Source organism: Polypterus senegalus, chromosome 18 (genome assembly GCF_016835505.1).
Source record: "Polypterus senegalus isolate Bchr_013 chromosome 18, ASM1683550v1, whole genome shotgun sequence".
In the NCBI taxonomy this organism is placed as follows: Eukaryota; Metazoa; Chordata; class Cladistia; order Polypteriformes; family Polypteridae; genus Polypterus; species Polypterus senegalus.
The window spans coordinates 21,777,201-21,799,479 of NC_053171.1; the positions used below are offsets into that span (position 1 = coordinate 21,777,201).

Consider the following 22,279-nt stretch of genomic DNA (forward strand, 5'->3'; position numbering starts at 1 on the left):
CAGAGCTCTGTGAACAGCCAGCCTCTTTAGCAATGACCTTTTGTGTCTTGCCCTCCTTGTGCAAGGTGTCAATGGTCGTCTTTTGGACAACTGTCAAGTCAGCAGTCTTCCCCATGATTGTGTAGCCTACAGAACTAGACTGAGAGACCATTTAAAGGCTTTTGCAGGTGTTTTGAGTTAATTAGCTGATTAGAGTGTGGCACCAGGTGTCTTCAATATTGAACCTTTTCACAATATTCTAATTTTCCGAGATACTGAATTTGGGACTTTCATTAGTTGTCAGTTATAATCATCAAAATTAAAAGAAATAAACATTTGAAATACATCAGTCTGTGTGTAATGAATGAATCTAATATACAAGTTTCACTTTTTGAATGGAATTACTGAAATAAATCAACTTTGTCATGATATTCTAATTTTATGACCAGCACCTGTATGGTCTCATCCGTCCACAAAATTGGCTCCAGAACTTTTATGGTTTAGCTGTAAACATTTTTTTTTTTTTTTGCAAATTTCAATCTGGCTTTCCAATTGTTAACTACTGAAGAGTGGTTTATATCTTGCAGTATGGCCTCTGGATTTGTTTCTCTCAAAGTCGTCTTCTTCAATGGTTATGTCATTAGCAGCTGTTGTTTGGCTGAACCGTTCCAACGTCTGTTGCTCAGTACACCGGTGATTTCTTTCTTTTTCAGTACATTCCAAATTGTAGTATTGGTGTTTGTGCAATGTCACTTACCGAATTCTCCTCTTTTATCACTTTTCTAATGGCTTGTTTTTTATCTCTTATGTTCACTTTAGTTTATCATTTTGACACCAAATGCAGTCTTCACAGATGAAACCCAAAGCGTAAACATTCAGAGCTATTTATTATTTAAACAATCGATCTAATAGGACACAACTGGGAAATAAAAAAACACCAGTTAGTCACATGTCCCTGTACATTTGCTTGCCTGAAAAATGTGGTGGCATTCTATGTTGGTTAACACATTTAGCTGTGAATACCAGGGAAATAAAAGCTGCAATTCTGAACTCTCATCTCATATTTATTTTTTAATCTCAAACAAGTTTATTGTATAGCAAAAACAAATTAATTGGCCTTGATGTTCCAATACTTTCATAGCAGAGGGATTGATACACGTGAAAGACACAATGTAATAGATAGATCTTTGGGGGTATTTGGCTTTTTACAGAAGATCAATAAAGAAATGAGTAAATATTATAACAAACTACCACCTGCTCTCAAATACTCACCAGAATGACTAAACATAAAGAAAAACTAAAAAGAATGAAAAATGTCTGGCTTGGTTAAAGATAAAAAGAGAAGTCACAGTCAAAGTGAGACTACTATAAATCCTTATAATCTATTGAGTTCAAAGAAGACAACACACAATCTAATGTACTTCTGGATACATTACAGATACCACAAATAGATACTCTTAGTGCGGAGGAACTGGATAAACCTCTGGCGCTATCAGAATTACTAGATGCTATAAAGTCGCTTCAAGGCGGGAAAGCAGCAGGCCCTGATGGCTACCCTGCAGATTTTTATAAGAAATTCTCCGCTCAGCTAGCTCCCCTCCTATTAGCAACATTTACAGAAACTAGAGCCATTCAAATTCTTCCTCAAACTTTGCACCAAGCATTAATCACCGTCTATCCTGAACAAAATAAGGACTTATTACAATGTGCATCATACAGACCAATTTCACTTCTGAATAATGATCTTAAGATACTTTCAAAAATCATAGCTAGAAGGATGAAGAAAGTGCTGCCTTCGGTAATATCACAAGATCAGACTGGATTTATCAAGGGTCGACACTTATCTTACAATCTTCAACGCCTGTTTAATGCAATATACTCACCAACAAAGTCAAACACCCCAGAAATATTATTATCATTGGATGCAGAAAAAAAGCATTTGACATGATTGAATGGAAATACCTTTTCACTACCAAAGAGAAATTTGGGTTTGGCCCGAACATTTGTGCATGGATCAAACTACTGTATACCAATCCAGAAGCTTCAGTTTGTATTAACAACATTTGTTCAGACTACTTTAAACTATTGAAACTCTATTGGTCTATTAAACTCATCAATTTAGGTATGTTTACAAGCCTTAAGTTTCACCCCGTTGGCCATGCTCTCTCTCTCTTTCAGGGGTAGGGGTCGACTTGTTTTTCAATCTCAATCCTATTTTTTGTAAAAATTGATTACAATAAAATTATTAATAAAAAAAGTGAGGCATAATAAAGGCATATTGCTATAGGTATGAAAGAGCCCCTTCTCACAATTCTGCCGAATAATAAGTGAGGCAAAGGGTCTATCTGATCTTTACAAATGAACATCTGGGTCATAGAGGTTGTCAATTTCAGATTTCCAAGTATCACCATTTCCAGCATTCTAACATGGGAAATCAACACATCAATTACAGACAAGAAACCTTACCAAAGACTCTTCTGAGACAGCCGTAGAAGTTAACCTTCACCAGATGCCATAACAGGTCCAAAATTGAAAGTATTTGTTTTGTTCTTCATTATGGTTTCCCATTGCAGGATCCCTATCAAGGTGAGGGAGCAGCTATAGACACTTGCTGCTACCTCCCCACTGTGGATTCATTTTACATTTGCAAACTGCAACATAAACCTATGAAGATCTTTCCAACCTGTCACATTCCCTTTGTTACACTCTATTCACTCACCTTTCAAGGTCAATGTTACTTTATTTAACTTTCATCTGGTAAATGACTGTTACTGCTACCAGATTTTATAAAAGTACTTATCCACAAATTGTAATGTGCACAAACGTAACATCTTGAACTTATGAGCCTTCCGTATTAGCTTACTGAATATATCACTAGTGTGTTTGTTCTAAAGCGGTTGTTTGGGAAGGATTACCATTTCCGTTTTGGATCTGTATTAAGTTTGTATTTGCATGTACTTCTCCAAATCAAGTTCATGCAAATTGTAGCTCACTTTACAGAACAGGCAGGCTCCAGCACTCCATAAATAACCCTGTGCTGGAGTAAGCATGTTCTTAAAATTTGAGAGAACACATCTATACTAATAAAAGGCAAAGCCCTCACTGACTGACTCATCACTAATTCTCCAAGTTCCCGTGTAGGTAGAAGGCTGAAATTTGGCAGGCTCATTCCTTACAGCTTACTTACAAAAGTTGGGCAGGTTTCATTCTACGTGTAATGGTCATAACTGGAAGCTATTTTTCTCCATATACTGTAATGGAGTTGAGCTGGATGGCTGTGGGGGGCGGGGTTTCGTGACATCATCACGCCTCCCACGTAATCACGTGAACTGACTATCAGCATGATGCGTAGAAAACCAGGAAGACCTCAAAAAAGCGCTGAAGAAAACATGCATTATATAATTGAGAAGGCAGCGAAACAATAAGAAGCGTGTGACTGACATATACAACCATATTCAAGAGTGCTGCTACTTCGGAAACAAAGCACAGTGTAAACCTAAAGTTTAAATTAAGTTCATAGACAGGCTGCCGCTGGTGTTTGTAATTTAGTGCCTACTCATATAAGGCCGTCCGTCAGCGGCAATCCAATAGAAACACTGCAGGGCACACACACACACACACAAACTCTCACACACTAGGGACAATTTACAATCAATGCACCTAACCTGCATGTCTTTGGACTGTGGGAAGAAACCGGAGTACCCAGAGGAAACCCACAGAAACTCCAGGCAGGTAGGACCCAGGAAGCGAACCCAAGTCTCCTAACTGCGAGGCAGCAGTGCAGCTAAATAATACCTGGGCATAATCCAGATGCAAAACATATGGTAATGCCAGGTGTAAGTGGGACATAAATCAAAGCCTCAGGGTAACTATGAGCTCATGAGTCAGCCCCTCTGCATCCCACTTACACAATAAAATGGAAATGATATTGCTTTGGTGATGAGTGCAACTTCAGGCCACAAAAGGGCCTCTCTTGCTGGAGCTCTAGATGTACTGGTAACTGTTTAACATTCTATCATAGCACACGTCATGCATTGCAATAAATAACAACACAATTTAAGTTCAAAATGACAAAAGTAAAAAAAAAACAAAAAAAACAAACTGCTGTCAAAGACTGTTTAGCAGAGATTTTTTTTAAATGAAACCTATCATCATCAATGATGCAAACTGAAGTTATAGGTGACACGTTCCAAGTCAAAGCCTATATCATAAAATGTCTTACCAATCTTTTGTTCTCCAGAAAAGAAGAATAATAATTAAAAAAGAAAAAAAAAACACAGCAATCCATGTACTGTAGTTTTATTTGACAGCAACTTTATTAAAAGTTAATATAATTAAGAATTTCACCTCTCTATATACAGAAATAAAAGTGAAGCAGCATTATAAAGCCAGAGACACAAAGGGCAGCTAGGTCTCTGATTTTATGAAAGGACCTACCAGCTGTCCAGCAGGTGGCTGCAAACTCATTAATCGAACAGCAGTTGGGAAAATGCTGTTTTCTGTGCAAATCAGTCGAAGTACCAAAAGGATGATAGCCTGTATAACACCCCCCGGAAGTATTTGGATCCTATTTGCCACCAGGGTGATTGTTATGCATCTCTGGTGTGTAAGTCAGAAGAACAATCATCACCCAAAAATGTAGGATAGCCTGTATAGAAAACATAAGAATTATGTAGAATGTACAGTAAAATTTACCAGCATGCATTACAGTACCAAATCAATAAGAGAAAATTGTGTACACAGATTTCAGATTTTACATTTATGGACTTGGAAAAATGTACTGATTAGCACAAATGCAAATAGTTAAGAATTAAATAATTTTCTACTTCTACAAACCTGAGAGAAAACAACAAAACACTGAAAAGATGAGCTGTGCAAATTAACAATCAACAACTGTGTGGTCTAGATATAATAGTTTCCCACTGCAAAGGTTAGTCTTAATAATCTGTGATTAGCATTTGTAGATTCTCTACATATACCTGTATATCTATCTAACGTGTGCAATAGGCCAACCATTCTTATAGAAGATACCTCAAGATAAACAAAAAAGTAATTTAATTAATTTGCATCAACAGTCATCCATGACGCAAGGGCCAAAACAGAAGCTTTGCTGACACGTTCAAGTAACATGCCACCTACACCCTCGAAATAAAACTAAAGGTATACACTTGAACTTAAACAGCATTGACAGTTTTTATTTCCTCATGAAACAGACAGCAGAGAAGATTAATGATATCTTTTTGTGTGTGTGTATATATATATATATATATATATATATATATATATATAAATAAAATCCAACGTCTGTCTGTCTGTAAGTCCGTCCGCTTTTCACGAGCGAACTACTTAACGGATTTAAATCAGCTTTTTTCTAGAATTTGCTTGGACATTCCGGGCTATTTCTGCGACTTCTCTAATCATGCCAATAATCATAGTTTGCTTGCTGGAGTGATATATTTGCACTAATCTGAGACAGAGGCTACGGGTCGAAGGGAGGGGGAAACGTGACATCAGGAGTAGCGTGCCAGGCAGGGTCTGCCTCGCTGTCCTGTTTCACATCTATGTGGGTGGAGCTGCGAGTCACAGCTAGTTAATGATATATGTAATACGTTTTGCATTCATATAAAAACAGCCTGCTTATAAAATATTCTTTCATATGCAGTATACAATATATACTGCTTAAAAAAATTAAAGGAACACTTTTTAATCAGAGTTTGGCATCAAGTCAATGAAACATCTGGGCTATTGATCTGGTCAGTTGAGTAGCAGAGGGGGTTGTTAATCAGTTTCACCTACTTCTGTGTTAATGAAATTAACAACAGGTACCCTAGAGGGACAACAATGAGATGACCCCCAAAACAGGAATGAATGGTTTAACAGGGGGAGGCCACTGACATTCTTCCTACCTCATCTTTTCAGACTGTTTTTACACTAGTTTTGCATTTGGCTACAGTGAGTGTCACTACTAGGCGATACCTGGGACCCCGAGGTAGCACTGATGATAGTCCCAACTTCTCCAGGATGGCACATCAATACGTGCCATTGCCAGAAGGTTTGCTGCGTCTCCCAGCACAGTCTCAAGGGCACGGAGGAGATTCCAGGAGACAGGCAGTTACTCTAGGAGAGCTGAACAGGGTCCTAGAAGTTCCTTAACCCATCAGCAGGACCAGTATCTGCTCCTTTGGGCAAGGAGGAACAGGATGAGCACTGCCAGAGCCCTACAAAATGACCTCCAGTAGGCCACTGGTGTGAATGTCTCTGACCAAACAATCGGAAACAAACTTCATGAGGATGGACTGAGGGCCCGACATCCTCTAGTGGGCCCTGTGCTCACTGCCCAGCACCGTGGATTTCGATTGGCATTTCCCATAGAATACCAGAATTGGCAGGTCCACCACTGGCACCCTGTGCTTTTCACAGATGACAGCAGGTTCACCCTGACCACATGTGACAGATATGAAAGGGTCTGGAGTCTGGAGAAGCCGTGAAGAACATTATGCTGCCTGTAACATTGTTCAGCATGACCGATTTGGCGGTGGGTCAGTGAAGGTCTAGGGAGGCATATCCATGGAGGGACTCACAAACCTCTGCTGGCTAGACAACAGCACCTTGACTGCCATTAGGTATCGGAATGAAATCCTTGGACCAACTGTCAGACCCTATGATTGTGCAGTTGGTCCTGGGTTCCTCCTGGTGCACGACAATGCCTAGCCTCATGTGGCGAAAATATGCAGGAAGTTCCTGGAGGATGAAGGAATTTATACCATTGATTGGCCCCCACGCTCGCCTGACCCAAATCCAATAGAACACCTCTGGGTGTGACATTATGTTTTAGTCCATTCAACACTGGCAGGTTGCACCTCAGACTGTCCATGAGCTCAGTGATGCCCTGGTCCAGACCTGGGAGTAGATACCCCAGGACACCATCCGTTGTCTTGTTAGAAGCATGCCCCAACGTAGTCAGGCATGCATACAAGGACGTGGGTAGTGGCATACAAACTACAGAGTACAATTTTGAGTTGCTGCAATGAAATTTCAACAAAACGGACTAGCCTGCCGCATCATTTTATCACTTTGATTTTCAGGGTGTCTTTGACTTTAATAATTTTCATTTCCATCAACTGCTGTGGCATCCTTTCGTTCCTGACACATTGCCCAGTCCATATTATTAGAGATATCCACTTTGTGTTTTCAAAGTGTTCCTTTAATTTATTTTAAGCAGTTTATATTTTTATATCTGTACATTACTAATATTATTACTTTGTTGCAGTGATTGCTTTTCCATTCTGCTATGCATTGCTTGCCTTGTTTTTCATTCTTTTGCTGTATAAAACCACGAGAAAGCATTTCTTGGATCTGCTAAGAGAAAGGCTGAGGAATTTATTTGTTTAACAAAGACTTCTACAAAGATTCCTAGTTAAATGTTGATTGCTTTCTTGTTACCACACCCTGGCATGCTGAGGCCCCAAAACCACCAGTCCCCGAGATACAGTGGAGTTACACATCTGTTGATCTGCTCAGTTTTGGGACTTCTGAATTGCCTCCAAACATCTGCAATATAATAGCAGCCACAGCACCTTAGCTGATTGCTGCATTCACCTTTAAGTTTTGCCTTGGGTCTCCCAAAAGAGCTTGTTTGTGAAATTATAGGCTGAAAGATTTTTTAAATACAAGCCAAGTATAAAACTATCATTTGTCTTTTGATTTATTTTTGTTGGTGATGTGGTTATCATGTTGTCATTGTGGCTTTGAGGGTGCACTGTAAATGGAACAACCTTTAGACAGTGTAATTCTCAGCACTGAAACTGGTCCACCCAAGGAGATGGAGCATGTGGCTGCACAGACATGGCAACAGGCATTAAGGGCAGATTACATCTTTACTTTTGGCAGCTAGACCAACATCAGACTGCGGACTTCATCACACTAACAAGGACTCACATTTTTTTGTATGTGCAAGGTGGTTTTTATTATTTCCTTCTATTGATCATTTGCCGCTTATGTGTAATAATTTTTTTTTTTACATATCCTGAATGAGCTTTAGCCTCTTTTTGTAAGTTTTACAAGTGAGCCTCCAAGGAGGAAGTAGACATGAGAAACATGTCATGAACTTTCTTGCACAGTATTACATTAAGGAGTTTTGGTCAAAAGAAAATCATCATATTGATGTGCCATCTACTCACCATGTATATAATTACAAAGACTCTTGCCATTGGGTACCTTCTAAGAAAGATCCCAAGTCGTATGCTGCAAAGAAGAATTTAAAAATGTAAATAAAAAAAAACAAGCAAAACAACCCTGAGCAAATAATTATATATATTTATTTGGCAGTGACGGTGATTCGAACCGGCAACCTTCTGGATACCAGCACAGATCCTTAGCCTCAGAGTCACCACTCTTGAAGCTAGAAGCCTTTTGACATAATGATAAAAGTGTGAAACTAGATGCACCAGTTAATTATCTGGAATTAGAGTACACTTTTACATTGCATGGAACCATGAGATGGGACATCTAAACAGTGTTTTTTCAGTTTGATAACAGGATCATTACTCTCTATTATTTAAATTAACACCAGATTCAAATGTAGTGAACACGCATTTGTTAAGTATGACACTAAAGTGGGGTGCAGCAGACAATTCAGAAAACTCTGGGCAATATTAAAACTGGGCAAACACCTCTGAAATATCATTATTTAAAACTACGGGGCTCTTCCCCCGCTCGCTTCACTTGCCAACCCCCTGGCGGCTGCTACGTGCTAGCTACTTTGCGGCTCTGCCACTGGCATATGGGGATGTGGATGTACAATTTAAACAGATTGTTATTTTCATGGGAATTGTTACATATGCATAATAGACCTAACTACAGTATTTTACATTACAGCAAGTAATTAACCATAGTAAAAAATAGTAAAATGTAATAAATCGAAAGAAAATTATGTTTCATGTTGCGTTAGATGTATTCGTCACATTATATGTTTTTGTTCTGTTTGGCTTTGAAATTAACATGCAAATACTTTTTAAACTTACACTTTTACTGTAAAACTTCAGTAAAAACAGTATTTGGAATTAACTTTTCTTTCTCTCTAATAAATAAACTGACTTTTTTTGAATATTTGTCCCTGTGATTTGTTAATTGTCATAACAAAAGCTATTCTAATGGGAAATTGTAAAGGTTTTAATACGAATGGCATATCAAGATCTTTGGTGTCTAATGTTATCCATGGAAGATGTACTACATTACCTTTCTTGTCACCTGTTAAAATTTTACATTTAAGAATTGTTCAACCAATTTTGAATACAGCTAATCTTGTCCTATTGCATAGCCCATCACTCATACATAAATTACACAATAACATTACGATACATCCTTCTTCAACAGTAATTTGGACGGTGTTAATGGTTGTAGATATTCTACGGGATATTACAAGTTGATGTTTTCATCTTACACACCATCACCACCTACTGTTTCAGCATAGTTTATTGGTCATAGTTTAACAAATTTGTTTTGTAAGGGATCAACAGTTTTCATGTTAATTCATTTGACTGATTGCCCATGTACTCATTTGTTCAGCTGATAACCCCTCAGGATGAAATTCTTCAATAAGATTTGGACACAAGTCTTCTTTTGTTGGGAACTTAAATTGAAGAAAACATAAAAATTTATAAGAGCTGAGAGTGCATAAACTGTGTCTGACAAAAGCATTCAGATGAATGAAAGGTGAGAGGACCGTGGGCGTGGGCCGTTCACCGTAAATGGTTGAGAGGAGGGCGGGACTTGAAAAATATCTCTTGGCAATAGTCTTGTCTCAAGATTTTCTTTTATAATAGAGAGATATAAATCTGGCAACAGTGGCACTCAAAACCTAACTATGAAAATACATTAAGAGTTTAAATTGATGGAAAATTTTTCATCATTGAGACAATGAAGCATAGGGATAGGATGATTAAATATTCTTCATAAAAATCAAGCCATATGCACGAGACTGCATTTGAAGTAATTTTTTGAAATTATGGTTTCTATAAAAAAACAAAAAGCATTAAGCAATGCGCAGAGAATTCCACCAAACCTTCACTCTTTGACTAAAGAGCATGTCCTCTTATGAAACGCTAAGGATAAAGTAGGACAAACAGCACTCCACGTTTTCATTCCTGTTATTCAACCAAACAAAACCTAATTTACAAAAATTTTTTCGTCTTTAAAACATAACTACATTAAATCTGTTCTGTTGTTGAGATATTTTACTATTTAGGTTTAGCCAACCTGATTTTTCCTTTTTCAATGTTTCCCGTAATATTAAATACTGATTAGTACTTGCCAAACACCTTAGGGCTTCCTAATAACAAGCAAGGTCCTATTCAGCAAATGACTGTTCTGGCTGAAACTATGCATAGTGAAAACAAATTGGTATTAAGATTCTTAAGAAAAGCAAAAACTCCCTGACTAGATTAATTTAAACAAGTAAACAAGATTACAGTTTGATAAAAGGTCCCACCCCATGCTCAAAGAAGCTGCTGGTTGTTACAAAGGATGTGATCCAGGATCAAGCCAATATCCCAGGTTAAGGGAGCTAACAGATATCGGCTTTGAATAGACAAGTGGCCTAATAATCCAGACATTAAAGATTCTCAAACCTTTCAAGAAAATCAATATATCAGTTTTCCATCTATATAATAAGAATCAATGAACACTTCTTATCACAAAGTTACATACATAAAAGCAAGTTATGTTACAACAGAAAAAAAATGTTTAATGAAACACTAAGACAATATAGCCAATGGCCAACTAACAAAAAATGCTTAACAGAGTGAATGGACACTGTAAATTCATTGCTTTGCGCTCTCCCCCACCATAACCTCTCTTCTATAGGAGAGGAGTGAAAGTTTTAGATTCATAAAAAATTTCTATCTGTTACAGAAAACATCGATATCTCAATGATGGGTGTGTCTGTGTGTCACAGTTTCTTGAGGATGGTTGAGAGCTAAAACGGCTGGACGGAAAATGCCAATCTCAAAACTTAAGCCTGTTATGAGATGATGATGTGCAGATTAGTTTTTGAGCCAAATTGTGCAAGAGAAAGAGGCACTCAAGAGGAACCCTCAAATACCGTAATTCTACAATTAATTATGAATTCTTCTCGTCAATTGCTATCGTAATGACCTATTTAATGATGAGAAAGATCAGCATCAGAGAGGTAAATAATTACTGAAATGTTATAGAATAGTTGGTAAACTTGGTTCCTAGGATGCAAAGTCTACGGACGCTAACTCTTGAATTTTTGTTCACGGATTAATTCATTCCGTCTTATTTATTTATTAATTTTCTCATACAGCTTATTCATTTTTGATTGAAACGTGAATCTAAGTCACTGTGTGCTTTACAATGGGTCTATGGCCCAACCAGAATGGTGTTGATACTACTGTCATAGGATAAAACCCCTCATAATCACTTCATGGAATAGTACAGAGGTACAGTAATAAAGACTGCTTCTTTACTAACTCAAGAGACTGAGTTTGACCCACAGCCTATTCACTGTCTGTATAGAGTCTGAAAGTGCTCCTTGTTTCTGTGTACTTTTTTCCCTCCAGCTACTCCAATTTTCATTCCACATTTCAAAGACACGTGATAATTTGACAATACAGCATATACTAGGTACTGTATAAGTAAGTGTGCCTGTGCCCTGTAACCTAAGAATACTGATATGATATATTCTGTCTCACCATGCCCCTGTAATTGGATTAAGAAGGTTTAGCAAATGAAAATTACTTTTCTAGTTATTTATCGGTAGTGTGAGCTACTCTCTTCTGTTTAAAAAAAGAAATAAAAAAACATTCAGAACACATGCAACCCTATCCTGAAACCTAGCCACAATTTCCACAGGCTTCATTTTACAAACCTATTTTTCAATAATTTAGTGTTAAAACGTGAACTTTACCTAAACTTATCAATTGTACTGGCAGCTTTCCGAACTTTTCCATACATTCCAGCTCCTTGGCTTTCAGTTTCACCAAACAGGACTGGTACATTTCGCATTCTGGCACCTTAGTACATCAGAAAGATACAAAAGATAAGGTTCAGTAAAGCAGTAATCCTCAAACTGAAAATAAAAACAGCACTAAAAATAACAGTGAAGAAAACTCATTTTCGTTTACAGTATTTGCTATTTTTTAAACTACCCTATATGATAAGTCATTTATTTTTTTAGAACTTACACTGCAACATGTTTTATTATACTTTGAAAGTTTACGGAAAACATTATGAAAAACAGGAAAAAGGTATGAACTGAGCTACCAAATACACACATTGGAACAATGCCAGCAAGTGAAAGCAACAAAACAGAAGAACACAGCACAACAGTGGCCAGCATTGGGTGGTAAAAGAATCTGGTGTATCATGTACATATAAAGCTTTAAACTTTGCAGCACTTAATTGTTCACACTTTAGAAAAGTACAACTGATTGACCACACAGAAACATTATATTTACTATTTAGTAACAACACATAAAACATTTAATTCATTCTACCAAGTCATTTGAACAGCAAAGCACGTCATTCTGTCAAATGCCATTTTAAAGCAACACAATTGTTTTTACAAACAAAAGTCTTTTATCTTCGTTTAAATAAGCTCCCAGTAAAAGTACTGTCAGGTACTAAATTCTCTAAGAAAAACATTAAAATTATGTCTAATTGGTATGCATAATACTGCAGAACATAAAATTGACCTTCAGTGCTTTCTATTCCCGTCATGTTGATGGTGGGTCCACTGCCTGTGGCACCTTGCATGGTCTTTAATTGCTGCTCCAAACGTTCCAACTGGAAAACTAGCGAGTTTTTCTCTGTGCTCAGGGCTTCTAGCATAGTTTGCTTCTGGATCAGTGTTTCTGTCAGCTGGTGCAAGCGATTCTCCAGTTCCAGCTGACTGCTGCTGCTCAGAGTTTTATTAGTGAGCTGTACAAACATTAGGACAAGACAGTTTGATTGGACTGGCTCTAATATCTTCCTGTTTTTGGTAGATACACATTAAGAGTATTTATACCTTTGCTTTATTTGTAACATATGTCAATGTCAGTTAAATTAAAAATCTGTACAATTATATATGCATCCCCAACTTTAAAAAAATACATATTCACAAGAATAAAAGTGAGAACTTTACCTGATTTCTGAGTTTCTGAATTTCTTCTTCCCGGTCTCTGATTCTGCTTTGTAGACTGCTTTTTGTGCGATGAAGTTCCTCCTCCAGATATTTCAATTCCTATTGAACATATAAGAATAATAAGAATTGTTTCCATATAATGGTAGATGGTGCATAGTGTGTAATACGTATTTAGGGTGGGAGAAAAGAAAATGGGAGTAAAACAAAAAATTACGAAAAAAAATTGGCAAAAATATAGAAGCTATGTTTTTAAGTAACAAACTCTGATATTTTCTATTCAAGAGTATGATGGGTTCACAAGAAGTTCGCTTTAACAAGACATCCCGGCATACCTGTCTCTGTCTCTCCACTTCGGCTTCTGCTTCTTGCTTTAGTCTCCTTTCACGAGCTAATTGATCCTGCAACTCTTGAAGCTGCTCTTGAGAAGATTCAGTCTCAGCCAGTTGCTGCCTCTCCATATCCTTTGCAAATCAACAAATTAGAAACATCCTTTATTTTCAGTTATGTATGCATATTTAGGAAACTTCCAATCAACTATTTAATAAAGAAGAAGTTTAGATGTATCTCAAAAGCTACCTTATTGTCATAACAGCAATTAAATATAGACAACTTGTAAGATTCATTTACACTAGCATTATACAATGCACCACTCATGGCATGCCAGTAACACTTGAAGTGACTTGCTTTCACTTTAAACAATTCTAAGCTTCTAGCAGACTAAATAAACAGGATAAGTTGAATTATTTCAGGTGTTTTGTGTACTTTGTGCCTGTGGCCTCTCCGATAGGGAGCCTGGCAAAATAGTCAGCTGTCTGATCAATTTTCTGATTTTACTAAATAACCCCTCCTACGCTGGTATCTTCTAAAATATTTTATTTTAAAATCAGTTAAATAAAAAAAAAAAAAAAACTTTGACATTTTATATTAGAAAACAGATTTTAAGAGGGAAATGAAATACAATATTTGTGAAAAGTATTCAATTCCTATGTTATGGAAGCTGTTAAGTTTACACAGGTAAAAATTAACTGCCTAATGAAGACATAATTGCCTTTTAATTAGCCTCCACCTTTGAATCATTAATATATTAAAAGCATGTAATGTTTCATACAATCAAGTCCAACTTAACAATACTAAATTAAATTCTTCAACCCCCACCCATGAGAAAGAGAGGAAGGCCAACAGCAAGAATAAAACATCGAGAGTAGTAAAGAGGGAAACAAGTCATTCTCTTCAATTTAAAAGCTTATTCTAAAATGTTATTGATTAGATCCTGCCAGGTTTTAAAAAAGTTTTGAACAAATCCTTTTAGTGAAAATTTGATTTTTTCCAATTTCAAATAGTATATAACATCAGTTACCCAATGACTTAAAAGAGGTGGGCCAGGATTCTTCCAATTGAGCAAGGTAAATCTATGTGTTAATAGTGAAGTAAAGGCAATTACAGTTTGTTTGTCCTTCTCTGCTTTAATCCCATCTGTGAGCCCACAAAACACAACTGTTAATGGATTAGGAGGGATCGTGACACCAAGGCTGTCTGATAGGCATTTAACATTTTTTGTCCAGAATGATGTTAGTTTGGTGCAGGCCGAAAACATGTGGCCTAGTGAGGCTGGGCCTTGATTGCAATGTTCACAGGTTGTATCTTGATCTGTAAACATTTTAGACAATTTTAAATGAGATAGATATGCTTGATAAAAAGATTTTAAATTGAATAATTAAATGCTTTGTACACATTTTGAGCTACAATCTATTCTGTGCATGCCTGCCTTCCACTCCTTTTCTGAAATGTTTTGTGAGAGATCCTTTTCCCACTGTACTCTAGGATCTTTAAAAGGATGGGACTTTAAAATGGTTTTATATATTATAGAAGTGCTGTCTGAATCTTCAAGACTTATCAATATTTCTTCCGGAATAGAAATAGGTGAGAGGTGAAGAAAACTGGGCAGATTTTAGCAAGGTTTCTAATTTGGAGATAGTGGAAAAATTGTGTTGATGGGAAGCTAAATTTGGAGAGTAATTGTTCAAAGGATGCAAAGACATTATTTATATAAAAATACCTAAATGATTTAATATAAGTTTTCCAACCATTAAAAACTGTGCGTTTGAGAGGGTGGAAAAAAGTGCCTATCATGTAGTGGTGCCACAGATAAATTATTCTCTAACTTGAAGTGCTTCCTACATTGGTTCCATATTCTGAGTAAAAAAGTTTATTGACAACTAGCCATGTGCACCCAACTACGTTGCGCGTGTTAAAGTTGTCTGTACATGGCTGCCAGTCGTGAACTGGGCCCTTCGTTACAAAAGAAAACCCTTGGATATTGATTCGATAGGAACGGCCTACTCGGAATCACTGTCCGAATCGTAATTATGTGGTGGTGTAGGAGCATTTCTGCTTCTGTCCGTTCACAGTCCATCTCGTTTTTACAACGCTATCGTTTCCTCTCACGATGTCTTCTCAACCTTTCTCCAATCTCCACAAGTTACTTTGTGGAAATCCAAAGAGTAAGGCAATATACACGGAGCAATGGTTATAAAAGGGGGACACATAGGTATCCAGGCTCTTTAAAGCATAATTAGAGATCACTTCACTGACATGTGAGCAAGCCACGGTACAACTGTGAGACGCACAGCACTCGCTGGCTACAACGGAACAATAATAATTTCCGGAACGTGCTGTTACGTTGTCATTCATTTTACCCACTGTCTTTCTTTCATTTATATGTTATGTAGGCACATACCTTTTATCTTCGGCAATCTCATTCTCTAACCTGGCCTCAGGAGCTAACCAGAGTAACACTGTCCACCACCCCTTTCGTTATTCCGGCACATTGTTGATATCCATAAGTAACAACAACATACTAAATTGGAAGGTGGTCTACGCATGCGTGAAATTCGCAAACAAACAAAGATCAAGATCTAAATGAAGATCTCTTTAGTTAATTTAAAGCACAACAATTTGTTTAGTTTGAATGTCTGTGTTTTGAGGTGTGACTGGAGTACTACAGTCTTCGGTAGTATAAGCCTGGAGGAGATTCTTAATGCAATGCCTATGTTTTAGCTGTCTCTCTACTGCCATCTAGTCCTTCTTCTTCTAATTCATTCGCGGACAAACAAAGATCAAGATTCAAATGAAGATTATATATAGAGATACCTTGCATTTACTTGTGTACAAAGCATGGAATACAAAGTAGTACTGCAGGAATTCATTTCTATTGCAGACCAAGCTAGTGTGTGTTCAATGTGCTAGTATTTGTGTCAATGTCCAAGTTTTTATAGCTTGTATATTTGCCATCCAGTAATGAAATAGAAAATTAGGTAGAGCCATTTTACCTTCTTATTTAGGTCGTTGTAGGGTTGCCCTTTAGATGCGTGGATATTTCGAATTCCAAATAAATAACGTTATGATCGATAAATTTCATTTCATTTCATTTCATTTTAATCGTAATTTAACTTAATCCTGATACTCTGTATGTTCAATTCATCATAACAACTATTCATGGTGGCTCTAAAATCGGTACTGACCCCTACTCTCTTTTCTGTTTCTTTTTCCGGTTTCTTTGTGGTGGTGGCCTGCGCCACCTCCACCTACTCAAAGCTTCATGATGCTCCAACAATGATGGACGGATTAAAAGGAAGAAGTCTACGTGACCATCATCATCATCAAGCCCTTCCGTGAGAACCCTAAATCCAAAGAGGACTGTTTCATTTATGTTAGGTAGAATGCCCAGAGGGGACTGGGCGGTATCATGGTCTGGAATCCCTACAGATTTTATTTTTTCTCCAGCCGTCTGGAGTTTTTTTGTTTTTTCTGTCCCCCCTGGCCATTGAACCTTACTCTTATTCGATGTTAATGTTGATTTATTTTTTTATAATTATGTCTTTCATTTTTCTATTCTTTAATATGTAAAGCACTTTGAGCTACTGTTTGTATGAAAATGTGCTATATAAATAAATGTTGTTGTTGTTGTTGATAAATTATTTGTTAAAATATATGGGGATGTTTTGAAATAGAAACAGAAGCTTGGGGAGGATATTAAATTTGATAGTATTAATTCTCCCTGCTAAAGTAAGATGGAGGGTAGACCATCTATGTACATCTTGTTTAAGTTTTTCCAAGCAGAGAGCAATATTTTGTTCAAAAAGAGCTTTATAATTTACTTGTGATATTTACCCCTAGGTATGTAAATAAACTGCAATGATAAAAGAGAAGGTGTTTTTTAGCTTTTGGCTAAAAAAAAAAAAAAAACCCACACCTAATGCCAATATTAAACCTATGAAACTTTATCCAGCTGACCTGCAAATCCTGAAGAAAATGTGCTCAGAAGGGGGGACTAAAACTACCTAGACAGTGCGTAAAGATGAAACATACTTAGCCTAAAATCATCTAAAGTGGTTATGAGTGCAAATTGTGGCTACACATAATATTAAAATAATGGAATTATATAATTACTTGAATAGCATATTTTATTTCCATTTATTATTTTTTTCTAACATGGCATTTAAAAAAAAACAACTCAAGTTGTGATTCCTTGAAATAAAAATATCACTAAGTGTCAGATTTGTTATTCAGTGACATTAGAGCACTGATCAACAGACTACTTCTGCAAAGCATTACACGCACTATTGCTTATTTGCTTTTTTTTTTTTTTAGAATCTAATTTTACAAAAGGCAGCATTAAATATATTTATAAAGTCGGAATCCAAAACAAATTGAAAGTTCTTTTGGGAAAAAAAAATCTTTAATTGCTCTGTTTGCATTAATTTAGTGAATAACAAATGTCTTCCCTTATCAGATTTAAATTATTATGAAAAAAATGGAGAAAAAAAGCTATTACCTGCAGCTCTGCTCTCAACTGCTGAATCTGGGCTGTGAGCCTCTGGGCTTCCTCCCTCTGCATCTCACGCTCATGTCGAAGCTCTTCTATTTCCATAGAGGCTGCTGTAAAACTGTCCAGACCCTCAATTCCAGAACCCTCTTTCAAGCTACTGATCAGCTTCTCTTTGGACTACAAGAAAAGCAGAAAAACATTTTAATCAAGAAACCAATCTAAGAAATGGTTGGCACTCTAGCTAAAACAAGGCATTCTAGTGTATACATATTATATATTAATATTAAAAAACGTGGGATGGATATTCTCAGAGTTGTTTTTGTCATACCTGAAGGATTCGGGTTGCCTTTTGTTTGTAGTCTACCAGTTCCTGCTTGAGAGACTCTGCAGAAGCTTTAGCCGACTTCATTTGCTGCTGAAATTCCTCTGCTTTTCGCTTCTCCTCTATTGCCTTCTTCTCAGCTGCAGTCAAGGACTCAGCAAGGCTCTGTCTTTCTATTTCCACTTTGTTTAGTCGAGCTGAAAGCTCACTCTATAAGATAATATTCAGAGTGGCAATCAGTACTCTGAAGCCATTCACCATCCCAAGAAATTTCAAGTAAGATTAAAAAGGAACAGAACTTTACCTAAAGATTACCAAACATGCTCAAACCTTCTTAATGTAATTCAGTGTCCTGGGGTTGGATGCCGAACCTATTCTGTCAGCAACAAGCCCTAAAAAGTTGCCATTTCCTTTTTTGGGCCTAATCAATTACCATGACATGCACATATTATGGGATGTAATAAACCATGAACAGATGCAGGATTCAAACCACGACACTGGATTTGTGAGGCTTCAACACTAACCAATGTTCCACCATGTCACCCTAGGAAGTAAATTTACCTAAGTCTTACATACATTTGACATTATTGTTATTTTGCCATACAACTGTAACACTGTACCTCAATAAATATTTTAACATTTAATCTACAACACACAACCAATTAGAGATTTAGAGCACAGAAATCAGTAAATTTTCTTACTTTGGTGGATTCAATTTATACCTTATAACCTTCAAACTCCCCATTCCCACATTGTATTAGAATCAAGTGGTGAACTATAGAAAAAAAAAAATATATATATATATATTTTATATATATATATATATATATATGTATTTATTTATAGGTGCTGGTCATAAAATTAGAATATCATGACAAAGTTGATTTATTTCAGTAATTCCATTCAAAAGTGAAACTTGTATATTAGATTCATTCATTACACACAGACTGATGTATTTCAAATGTTTATTTCTTTTAATTTTGATGATTATAACTGACAACTAATGAAAGTCCCAAATTCAGTATCTCAGAAAATTAGAATATTGTGAAAAGGTTCAATATTGAAGACACCTGGTGCCACACTCTAATCAGCTAATTAACTCAAAACACCTGCAAAAGCCTTTAAATGGTCTCTCAGTCTAGTTCTGTAGGCTACACAATCATGGGGAAGACTGCTGACTTGACAGTTGTCCAAAAGACGACCATTGACACCTTGAACAAGGAGGGCAAGACACAAAAGGTCATTGCTAAAGAGGCTGGCTGTTCACAGAGCTCTGTGTCCAAGCACATTAATAGAGAGCGAAGGGAAGGACAAGATGTGGTAGAAAAAGTGTACAAGCAATAGGGATAACCGCACCCTGGAGAGGATTGTGAAACAAAACCCATTCAAAACTGTGGGGGAGATTCACAAAGAGTGGACTGCAGCTGGAGTCAGTGCTTCAAGAACCACCACACACAGATGTATGCAAGACATGGGTTTCAGCTGTCACATTCCTTGTGTCAAGCCACTCTTGAACAAGAGACAGCGTCAGAAGCGTCTCGCCTGGGCTAAAGACAAAACTGCTGCTGAGTGGTCCAAAGTTATGTTCTCTGATGAAAGTAAATTTTGCATTTCCTTTGGAAATCAAGGTCCCAGAGTCTGGAGGAAGAGAGGAGAGGCACAGAATCCATGTTGCTTGAGGTCCAGTGTAAAGTTTCCACAGTCAGTGATGGTTTGGGGTGCCATGTCATCTGCTGGTGTTGGTCCATTGTGTTTTCTGAGGTCCAAGGTCAACGCAGCCGTCTACCAGGAAGTTTTAGAGCACTTCATGCTTCCTGCTGCTGACGAACTTTATGGAGATGCAGATTTCATTTTCCAACAGGACCTGGCACCTGCACACAGTGCCAAAGCTACCAGTACCTGGTTTAAGGACCATGGTATCCCTGTTCTTGATTGGCCAGCAAACTCGTCTGACCTTAACCCCATAGAAAATCTATGGGGTATTGTGAAGAGGAAGATGCAATACGCCAGACCCAACAATTCAGAAGAGCTGAAGGCCACTATCAGAGCAACATGGGCTCTCATAACACCTGAGCAGTGCCACAGACTGATCGACTCCATGCCACGCCACATTGCTGCAGTAATCCAGGCCAAAGGAGCCCCAACTAAATATTGAGTGCTGTACATGCTCATACTTTTCATGTTCATACCTTTCAGTTGGCCAACATTTCTAAAAATCCTTTTTTTGCATTGGTCTTAACTGATATTCTAATCTTCCGAGATACTGAATTTGGGACTTTCATTAGTTGTCAGTTATAATCATCAAAATTAAAAGAAATAAACATTTGAAATACATCAGTCAGTGTGTAATGAATGAATCTAATATACAAGTTTCACTTTTTGAATGGAATTACTGAAATAAATCACCTTTGTCATGATATTCTAATTTTATGACCAGCACCTGTAATCGTTGCCAAAGTAGTCTCAAAGGTTCGTGTGAGCAGCATTCCGCGCTGTCAGTCATACAATCAAGAAATCCTGCATTAAAATCATGCTTGCAATAAATGCAAAAATGTTTAGTTGTTAACATACAGCAATAATGCTTTCTTATAAGAACTTCACTGACAGCAATTCAAATAAAATGAAGGTGGAAAATCAATTCAAGATCTATTCAGCCATAATCATACCTTCAGTTTACTCTCCACCTTTTGAGGACATGTTTACATGTCGCGTGTCTTGCATTTTGTACAGCTTAGATTTCCTTGTGACAGTAAAGAGATCATTACTCATCAAAAATGCATAGTTATTTTGGAGTTAGCAGGAAAAATACACACTTTTGAGGACAGCGTTAAGAATATGATAGCCCTTAACCAAACCCCAAAACTTTAATGACCTAGTTTGTTTAGCTAATCTAGCTATATCTGATTCAACTTCAGTGTCTAAAAGCCTCATTGGAATTAGTGTAAGGGCAAGGGCAGCAGCACAAATTCAGCACAGGTGCTTTTGTAAAATGAGACCGTGGTAGTCTGAAGAGTGAACATTTACCACTAAGCAGTATTTCTCCTGAGGCAGAAAGTGCTCATAATTTATTAAGCAAAATACAAATGATTAGAGTACAAAGAAAATCGTTCTGTTTTAATGGTTCACTGTCAGTCGTAAATTAGAATTCCAAAGTCTGAGCATAAATGGAAAACAACGAAGTTGCAGGTCTTTTGAGCTGCATGTACACACAATGTTAAAAGGTACAAAAATAATTTTCTTGCTTGCTCCGAGTACTATTTCAGCACTTGATGTACGGTTCATAAAAGTTGCTAATTGAACAATAATAATTTTGTAATTAAATGCTTTTACATAAAAATGTTGTCAGCACTGCAGCCTTTGGAACAACATTAACAACTGCCCATTGTTTCCATCTCTAAGTGTTAACATCTACAGTAGGAACATGCAATGATGATTCTACCTGCACTTGGCGGCTAGCATCCTGCTCACGCCTCAGTAGCACCTCTGCCTCCTGTAGTCTTTCTTGTAGAGTCTGCAAAGCCTGAGTGTGTAAACTGCTCCCTTCATTGTGGTCTTGTAGAATTCTATAATATAAACATAGGATTTCAAAAAGAAACACCTAGGTTGCATGCAGAAGAAAATAATCACTTAAAAATAGGGTAATATACCTGAAATGCTTCTCTACACTCAATAACTTAAATGAAGCTGTATTATATAATACAGGAGGTCCTCGGGTTACGACGTCTCAAGTTTACAGTGCTCACTCCCATAAAAACTTAAATAAAATGTAGAGGTGTTTGTTAGCGTCATACTTACAGACTACGTGGGCAACCTAGTTTGGTTGTGCGTGGTGGATGTACACAGCGTTTGAGTGAGGGAGTTGGCAATTTGGTTGCGTGCAGCACAAGTGTTCCGTTCGTGTTGCTTTGTTTGGCGACTTTTTGGCTCTTATCATAGCTCCTAAACAAAAGTCAGAGTCTTCAGATGGTAGTGCTTCGAAGAAGAGTTAAGCCATCATGATGGA

The 22,279-nt window shown here is 37.2% G+C and overlaps 1 protein-coding gene across 3 annotated transcripts in view; it reads right to left on the minus strand.

Annotated features, from left to right (window-relative positions):
* Positions 1–4,271: 4,271 nt before the first annotated feature.
* The window catches only part of golga5 (golgin A5), a 29,917-nt gene continuing 11,909 nt past the window's right edge, over positions 4,272–22,279 (minus strand). For 2 of the 3 annotated variants that reach the window (XM_039741213.1, XM_039741215.1), the window contains exons 5-13: positions 21,716–21,839; positions 18,283–18,486; positions 17,961–18,131; positions 13,459–13,587; positions 13,127–13,225; positions 12,696–12,921; positions 11,909–12,014; positions 8,160–8,223; positions 4,272–4,627 (exon numbers count right to left, since the gene is read on the minus strand). In XM_039741213.1, coding sequence (XP_039597147.1) covers positions 4,547–4,627; positions 8,160–8,223; positions 11,909–12,014; positions 12,696–12,921; positions 13,127–13,225; positions 13,459–13,587; positions 17,961–18,131; positions 18,283–18,486; positions 21,716–21,839 — 1,204 coding nt within the window. In that variant the 3' untranslated portion in view covers positions 4,272–4,546. The remainder of the gene's footprint in view (positions 4,628–8,159; positions 8,224–11,908; positions 12,015–12,695; positions 12,922–13,126; positions 13,226–13,458; positions 13,588–17,960; positions 18,132–18,282; positions 18,487–21,715; positions 21,840–22,279) is intronic. The other variant, XM_039741216.1, reaches the window with a different exon arrangement.